This window comes from Hypomesus nipponensis, chromosome 26 (genome assembly GCF_054491055.1).
Source record: "Hypomesus nipponensis isolate SF chromosome 26, ASM5449105v1, whole genome shotgun sequence".
Lineage (NCBI taxonomy): Eukaryota > Metazoa > Chordata > Actinopteri > Osmeriformes > Osmeridae > Hypomesus > Hypomesus nipponensis.
Window position 1 is genome coordinate 6,904,098 of NC_140386.1, and position 9,029 is coordinate 6,913,126.

Sequence of the window (9,029 nt, forward strand, 5' to 3'; positions counted from 1 at the left end):
CTGTTCAAAATGAGACCACCGCTTTACACGCACACACACATACTGACGTACAAAAACACACTATATTTAAGGGTTGTTCCTGTGTGTGGAAGGCATCCTGGAGCAGAACAGCAGCTTGATTGCAAGCTTGTGTTTCCTATTGGTTTGTGTGTGTGTGTAGAAAGGTCAAATAGTTCAGCCTGGCGCCTGGCACCGCACAATATTATATTATTTGGTACTGTGCTGCACTATACAGTACTGTGCTCTACTATACGGTGCTATGAGAGAGATCCTGTCCCATAATGCATCGCTACTGCGGGGATGTAACTGTGACACACAAACAGACACTCCCATAACGACAAACACACATACAGATACACACGTATTTGTATCAAATTATAACCTTATAGAGTGTGGGAGTCATTGCGGCTGAGGGGGTCAAAAGTGGGCATGGCATCTTCTCAGATGAGTTATGGCGAGTCCTTGGCTTACTGAGAGAGAACCCTGTCATTGTGTATGCATGGGGAGAGGGGGGGGGGGGAGGCACAGATGGGGGGGGTCACAGACTCCTCAGACCCTGGATGTCCTCTCTTCAGCTGGGGGCGGGAGGGGCTGGGCCTGGGCGGGAGGGGCTGACATCTATGACTTTCCTCTGTTGTTCTAGATAACAGTAATGCAGTAACAACAAATAGGAAGAAGGAATGCTGAACTTAAGGAACCGATTCCATTACCGTGTGGTATCTTACAGTGACTCTTCTAATCCTGTCCAGGATATAAAACGGACTGTGCAAAATATCAATGGGATTTTTAAATTCCGGACTTAATGAGGATCACTGAAATATTTTTTCTCTCCTCCTCTCCACCTCTCCTCGACTTTCCTTGTAAACAGAGAATCTAGTTTTTTTTATCTTAATAAACAAATCAAAGCAGGAAAATGACAACAAGAGGCCCAGTCCTGGTCCTGGTCCTTTTCTAGATCATCTTCATGTTGAACTTGCGTGCCCCCCCCTGCCCTCCTCCCGCTGACGGCCCGTCCACCTTCCGGAAGGAATACTCCACCGAGAAGTTGTTTTTGTGCTGGCCCCGCCCCCTGCTCCACACAAACAACAACAGGAAGCAGAAGACGACCACACCCAGGAACATGATGCATCCCATCGCCGTGGAGATCAGGATGGTCTTGAGGTCGAGGGTGAACTTGAGGAAGACCCGCGTGTCGTTGAGGTTGGTCTCGTTGAGGTCGCCCGTGTAGAACGTGCGGTTGGCCAGCATGGCGGCGTCCGGAGGGAGGCCGCTCACCGTCAGCGTGGCGAAGTAGGTGTCGTTGCCGCCGGCGTTGCTGGCGATGCAGATGTACGTGCCCGTGTCCGTCACCTGGGCGTAGCGGATCTCCAGCGTGCCCTCGGCGAGCACGGTGACGCGCCCCCCGCTGCGGGTGGTGATGCGGCGCCGCTGCGGAGAGATCCAGAAGATGACGGGGGTGGGCTCTCCCTCGGCGTGGCACGAGAAGGAGACCACCTGACCCTCCCGCGCCGACACCTGCGGAGAGAGACGGAGAGAGACTAAATGTGGATCGAGGGACATGTGGAAGTACTAAGAGAGGGAGAAAAGGAAACCGAAAGAGAGAGGGCGACAGAGAGAGAGAGCGATGGTTGGGATCTAGATAGATCCGAAAGGACTCAGAGACCAGGACAAGAACAAACCCCCCTCCCACTGCCTGCGATCCCCGCCCACTGTGGACAAGCCCCGCCCACCTGTTGCAGCTTCCTGTTCCTGATCCTGGGCTTCTGGCAGGTGAAGTGGTCGAAGAGGGCAGAGTCGGAGAAGGAGGTGAGGGCGTGTCCCTGCACCTCCACGGGGCCGGCGCAGACGGGCGAGCGCCCGTCGAAGTTCAGCGTCTTCCTGCGCTGGAGGATCCACAGCAGGCGGCAGTCGCAGGCCAGCGGGTTCCCGTCCACGCGCAGCGTTTCCAGGGTGTTGACCGAGTGGAAGGCGCCCTCCTCCAGAGTCACCAGGACGTTCCCCGACACGTTGAGCAGCCGGATCTGCCTTAGACCCCCCATGGCGAAGGCCTGTCGTGGGGCAGCAGCAGGGTTAGGGTTACAAAGACAGCCTATCTACTCAACGCATCTGCTGCCCCTTTATAGGAGCCTTAAAGACCCCCAGGCATGATGATAACAGCTCAGCTTCTACCGCACCTGCACAGTCACCAGGCTGGTGCCCACCAGGTGGAGCTCCTTCAGGCGGACCAGGTCGCGCAGCGCCCAGGATTCGAGGACCGTGATGGGGTTGTGGGAGAGGTCGAGGCTGGTGAGGTGGGCCAGGCTGCGGAGGGCGCTGCTGGGCACGCTGGTGATGTTGGTGTGGGTGATGGAGAGCCAGGACAGGTTGAGCCCTTGGAGGCTGTGGGGGGAGATGTGCTCCAAGAGGGGCCAGTGGGAGATCTCCAGACCCTTCAGGGCACCCAGCTTCCGGAAGTTTTGCTCCTCCAGGGCAGAGATGCTGAGGTGCCGCAAGCGTAGGGTCACCAAGCCACGCAGGTAGGATAAGGACTGGGAGGAGATGGAGGTCAGATTGCACCTGGGGGACAAAGCAAGGATTTCAGGACCAGGACCAGGACCAGGATTAAGACACATTTTTCTTTCCAAACTCACCTCTCGATGGTCAACTCCTTCAGGCCCACCAGCCCCAGGAAGGCCTTGTTGGAGATGTAGACCAGGTCGTTATCGCCGACCTCAAGCTGCTTCAGACTGCGCAGGTCCTGGAAGGTGTAGTCCAGAAGCACCACCATCTTATTTCCGCTGAGGTCCAGACTCGTGAGGTTCCCCAGGCGTGAGAAGACGCCCATGGGCACCAGCTTGAGCTGGTTGGCCCTGAGGGAGAGCACGCGGAGCCGCGCCAGGCTGGCGAAGGCGTTGGGCTCCAGGACGCTGATGCTGTTGTTGCTCAGGTCCAGTTCCTCCAGGCGGGAGTAAGGGAGGAGGTCCCCGTGCTCCACCCAGCGCAGCCTGTTCCCACTCAAGTCCAGGAGACGCGTGTCGGACGGGATGCCCTCGGGCAGGGCGGAGAAGCGCTTCCCCCGGCAGGACACGGAGCGGATGCGGGCCAGGCACTCGCACCTCTGGGGACAGCCCTGGCCTCCCTGGCCCTGGGTGGGGTTCAAAGCCAGGAGGAGCAGGAGGAGGCTGGGGAGGGGAAACCCCAGCCCCAGCCCCAGGCCCCAGTGCTGGGCACGTCTGGACACCATGACCCCCTCTACCACCACCACCACCACCTCTCTAGGGCTGGATTACTCGGCCACACCTGGAGAGAAGGAGAGGACGGACGGAGGGGAGGAATGGGAGAAGGGGGGGAAAGAGGCGGTCGAATGAGGGGGAGAGGTGGGAGAGAGATAGTAGAGGAGAGATAGAATAGGGTTCGAGGAGAGAGAACGGGAACGAAAGAAAGAGAGGGAAAAAAAAGAGCGAGAGACCCAAATGAGCACATCTACTGTGTGTTCATTAGCATACCAATGTTCATTAGCATATCTGTGTTCCCTGACTGATGTGTTCTCGCAGGCTAAGTAAGCTGACCGAGCATCACACACCGTAATTAGGCAGACACAGGGCCGTACAGAACAATCTAAAGATGCGAGCCAATCCTCAAAGGCCTTACAAAACACCTTGGAGGTGGGAATCAATCCCAGGAGGCCTAACAGAACAACCTGGAGGTGGGAATCAATCCCAAGAGGCCTAACAGAACAACCTGGAGGTGGGAACCAACCCCAGGAGGCCTAACAGAACAACCTGGAGGTGGGAACCAACCCCAGGAGGCCTAACAGAACAACCTGGAGGTGGGAACCAACCCCAGGAGGCCTTACAGAAACACCAGGAAGCTGAGGCTGGGGCTGAGACTGAGGCTTGGGGGTGAAGAGGATGATGGTGAGAAGCAGTAATCCCCTCACTAATTCCTCCTCCTCTCTGTGTCCTGTCAGGCTCTGAGCCTCCAGGAACCTGTTGCCTAACATCATATGAATCATATTAAACATCATATTAATTGAATGCGGTCGTGCAGGGCAGAGAGAGGTATTAAATCCTGCAAGTCACTCCCATCAGTGTGCTGCTGGTGTTACCTGGGTGTGAGCACACACACACACACACACACCACCACAACATCATACAGCCTAAACACAGCCCATAGCACTGCCCCTCCACACTACACACAGTCAAGCATGCACATAAACACACATGGACAGCATGCAAACACACATAAATAATTATGTAACACACACACACACACACATATGCATTGATGTAACACACACACACACACAATGATGTAACACGCACACATGAACATCAGTGGGCAGAGCAGTAAACTAGAGGAAATAGGAATGCTGAAAAGGCGAGTTCTGGGAAGTATGAATATGTGTTAGACACACCATAATTATACAGCCTACTCACACTGTCATTACACTGCCCACACATACAGACCATCATTATACAGCCCACACACAGCCCATTATCATACAGCGCCCCCCCCCCCCCCCCCCGCACACACACACACACACAAACACATTAGAGAGGCAGCCAATAGGAGGTCTGTTGGCTGTCCATCTCTCTTGCGGCTGTTCCAGATCAGACCTCTCTTCTTCCTTCCCTTTCAACCTGAGCAGGTCCCCTGCCCTGACCTCACAACCCAGCATCTCGAGGTCATAAACATTTGACGATTTAATGAGAAAGATTGACCAGTATTGTCTTCAGTCTGGAAGAGTCTGCGCTAAACAGGGTTGAAATCCCGGCTGTCCTAAACAACCCATAATCTCTTCCAGAAGTTTCTCCTAGCGGGCAGAACCTGGCAACACTCCGCCGTTGCTAGGCAGCAACACTCCGCTGTTGCTAGGCAGCGACACTCTGGAATTCTCTGGTTCCTGGGTTCCTGAGTTCTGTAACTGGAGCATCCACACTCCTCCGCCTGACCCCGGCCCAAACTGTCACCCGAAATGTCTTAATGTCGCATGATTGCCCCTCCTTCCCCTCCCTTTCAAATCTGGCCAGAGCTGTCTAACAAGCCCTTACAGTGCCGTCCAAACCGCACCAAGCTGTCAGCACAGATGCCAGGTCAACAAAAAGGTGACAATTAGTCCACACACACACTCACATACATTAAGACAGCATCAAAGTAACTCCTGCATAGCAGATGTTGACAGTGGGAATGTCTGTGTGTGTGTGTTTCTGTGTGCGTCGGTACTAATTGTGTTTTTGTTCGTCTGGGGCGAGGGGTGTTGGAGCTAGCAGCCTAACAGAGCTGATTAATGAATCTACTTCCAGCTGTCCACACAGCAACATTTTCTGTCGTTCAGCCTGTCAAGAACACAGCCCCTGTCTGAGCATGCTGCTTAGTCCTGTCCATACAAAACCAGTCTGTAGCTAACCAGTCTGTAGCTAACCAGTCTGTAATTAACCAGTCTGTAGCAAACCAGTCTGTAGTTAACCAGTCTGTAGCTAACCAGTCTGTTGCTAGCTTGTCTGTTCCATACTGTACGTTGATTCCTTAAGCCCCTGCTGTAAATGATCCCACATGAGAGGGGACCTCGGTCCCCTCTCCTGTTACAGCTGCACGGGCCGCTCAATAGAATATGAATATGTCTGCAGAGGGGACACAGAGGGTCGCGTGTCAGATGTCTCCAACACAGAGTGGATGGATGGCATTACAGGACAAGGGGGGGCAGACAGGCAGAAACGCAAACCAGATCCCCCCTCCCCTAGACCGAGGAAGGGAGAGAGGAGTGGGAGGTGGGGGGTGGGGGGTGGGGGGTGGAGGTGGAGATGAAGACAGAGAGAGAGAGTTGAAGAATGAGGGAGGGGGAAAAAAGGAAAAGAGCGAGAGAAAGAGAAGGAGAGAAAATGAGAGAGGGGGGAGAGAGGGGAGGGCGATGGCGAGCGAGAAAGAGAGAAAGCGAGAAGAAGGTAGAGAGACAGAGGCAGATCAAGAAGGGAAAAAGAGAGACCGAGTTGAAAGACGAAGACAAATAGACAGTGGGAGGGAGAGCGTTCCCTTGTACCCACAGACCGCAGAGTGGGTGGACTGTCGTCACGGTGACCCTGACCTCCCTCCGACAGCAGTCCAATTACCACGGTAACACCCTGAGGTTATGTGGGGGGTTTGGAGAGGCAGGGGGTGAGGACAAGAGGGGGACAACAGGAGCAAGCTCAAGTTAGCAACGGAGCCATATTCATACTGGGGAGTGGGCTGTGATGTACAGGGTCTGGATATGGCTTCCATATCTCTTTATCCCTCCATCCCCAATCTCTGCATCTCTCCATCCCTCCATCTCCTCATGTCTCCATCCTTCTATAATTAAGCTGGCTACCTCAGTTTTGCTTCTGTCCTTCTCTCTCTCTCTCTCTCTCTCCCTCCTCCTCCTCCCCCCGTCTCTCCTCCTCCCCTGTCTCTCTCTTTCACCTGTGGGGTTGTGTAACAGCTATTAGAGAGAAAATATGTACTGGCTGTTTACCAAAAGCTTGCCTTTCAATGAGTGTGAGAGTGTGTGTGTGTGTGTGTGTGTGTGTGTGTGTGGTTTGAAGTTTCCACTTGTTCAAGCACCACAGAGAATAGGAACAGATCTGTCAGAGGACCTTGCTGACATTAATACATCTCCTACGTATAACCACACTGTGTGTGTGTGTGTGTGTGTGTGTGTAACGGTGGTGTTAATTAATAGTTCCTGGAAGAGTGCTACCTCCTGTCTCTGTCTTTGTCTCTACCAGGTGATAGATCTGGAGACAGAGATTGTCTGTCCGACGTACAAAGGACAATGATGCTGAGTTGTCACTGAGGACCACAGGAGAGGAACATTCTAGAAGACGGATGAATAATTAAAGCGGTCAGACTCCACTGTCTGTATCTCACACACACATGTACACGCAATACTGACCTAAAGACATGCAGCAAGTAAAGGGTGACATCAGTACTTTCAGTACCTGGAATTGTTAATAACAGCTGTTACTTCATACACATACATCTCTCTTTTGCAAACACACACATAGACACACTTCCACACCCGGGGCCCCCGGGCGGAAGGTTTTATCCCACACACTTCCACACATACACACATACATGCACTTCCCTCACACAAACACATCACACACACACACACACACACACATTCAGACTCTGGCCCCCTCTCAGTCCAGTCTTCTTCAGTTAGCATCTGCGTGCTCCACTTCCGCTCAACACAAAGTCAAATGTGCGTGTGCGCTGACCCGTGCTCTGTTCAACGAACACATGGCAACACATCCTCCCCCGGATCCACACGCTCAGCGCAGCCAGGCGTGGGCTGATAAAACAAACGCTCCCGACGGTGTCACATCTGCCTCCGCCACAGCGGCACTGTTGCACTGATTGGTGCTTGTTATGTCTCTGGGGGTCACTCCTGTTCCTGCACCACTCAGCCTGATGAGGCTTCAGGTGGGAAGCGATGTGTTTGCTCTCTCAGGATGTTGGCATAGACCTGGTTCCTTTCGCCGAGTAGATTAGCCTAGTCAGCCAGCCAGTCAAAAAGCCAGCCTGACAACTAGGTATCCAGTCAAAAAGCCAGTCAACTTGCCAGCCAGTCAACCAGGTAGCCTGACAACCAGGTAGCCAGCCAGGCAGGCAGGCAGGCAGGGAGCAGGTGTAAGGACACAGGGCTGGGTAATGCATAAACACTCTCACTCTGTCACATTCACACAGTTTTGTTGTGTGTGTGTGTGCTCATCAGTGTTCCGCTGGCTTTGTGTAAACTTTTTCTTGTCCTCTACTGTGTCCCAGAGCCCTGGGAAGTGTGTGTGTGTGTGTGTGTCTCAGACCTGCCGCCAGCCCTCAGTGAGCTGATCTCTGGTGACAGGCTGAGGAGGTCAGCCAATCAGCTGTGGCTGCCAGCAGAGATGCTGCTCACACATCCACGGATCTGCATCTAAACACACACACACACACACGTGGTTATGCATGCAAACACACAGACTCACACACAGACTCTCGCTCCCTCTATATCACTCTCACAATATTACACACACAGACACACACACTGTCTCACACAAAGCCACACTCATTATCATACAAATGCTCAAATGTTCTCTTGAGTGCATGCACCCCCCACACACACACAATGAGTCAAAGTCAATAATACACTCAGCTGAACCGTGTGTGGGTATGAGAGAGAGAGATGCAGTGTGTGTGTGTGTGTGTGTGTGTGTATGGGCGGCTGTATTTCCGAGTAAAGGTCAAACTTGAGTGTCCCCATGGAGACACAGAGTAGGATGGAGTCACACAGAAGCAGTGTAACTACAGTGTTGTTACCATGGGTGTTGCTGTGTGGTTACATGGTAGTTGATGGAACCTGGATGTGTAGTGTTGCCTGGGGTTCGGGAGGGAGTGTACTGGGAAGGTAAAACTGTGTCTATCTTACACTGGGAGGCTGACGTTAGTTGTCAGGGGCGACCGGGCGAGGGGGAGGGGGGGGATTCTACGATGACTCATTGCTTTCTCACACACACACACAACCACCTACAAACTCAAACGCACAGACACACACACACATAAACACACACAAAGACCTGGACAGAGGCCACACACAAACACATACACACCCCACACACACAAACATACACACACAAGCTGTTGGCACTAGGATTATTATGATGATATAATGATACTGTGTGTTGATGAAATATTCCAAACTGAGCTGGCAGCACATATTTCATCTTAGGTGTGTGTGTGTGTGTGGCCTACGTCCAGGTCTGTGTGTATGTGTGGTGACCTAGTTCCCTGTCCTGTCCCATAATCCTCTACTGTTCTATCCTGCCACCCCTTAATCTTCCAAGACACACACACACACAGACATACACACTCACACAAACATATAGACACACACACACAGACAGACCACCAGCTGGTCTCCAGGAGACCAGAGGGAGACCACCAAGTTAAACATCCGATCTGATCTCTTTTCAGCCTCAGAGATGTCGGCAACAGGAGATTCAGAAATCTGGTAATCTGGCTCACAAATACATACACGTACACACATACTACGC

General features: G+C 52.9%; 1 protein-coding gene across 1 annotated transcript; it reads right to left on the bottom strand.

Moving 5' to 3' along the window:
• Positions 1-951: 951 nt before the first annotated feature.
• On the bottom strand, positions 952-3,223 carry lingo3a (leucine rich repeat and Ig domain containing 3a). The gene is made up of 4 exons (XM_084692828.1): positions 2,631-3,223; positions 2,175-2,556; positions 1,731-2,048; positions 952-1,515 (listed from the first exon to the last, which is right to left on the bottom strand). Exons 1-4 carry the CDS (start codon positions 3,221-3,223, stop codon positions 952-954), a joined length of 1,857 nt encoding a protein of 618 aa, XP_084548954.1.
• Between the last annotated feature and the right edge of the window lie 5,806 nt (positions 3,224-9,029).

Excerpts from the sequence above, each read along its gene's own strand:
- lingo3a (XM_084692828.1), bottom strand. The coding sequence starts at position 3,223 with ATGGTGTCCAGACGTGCCCAGCACTGGGGCCTGGGGCTGGGGCTGGGG. Across the intron at positions 2,049-2,174 it reads CCAGCCTGGTGACTGTGCAG|GCCTTCGCCATGGGGGGTCT; the intron begins GTGCGGTAGAAG and ends GCCCCACGACAG. Across the intron at positions 1,516-1,730 it reads GGAACAGGAAGCTGCAACAG|GTGTCGGCGCGGGAGGGTCA; the intron begins GTGGGCGGGGCT and ends CTCTCTCCGCAG.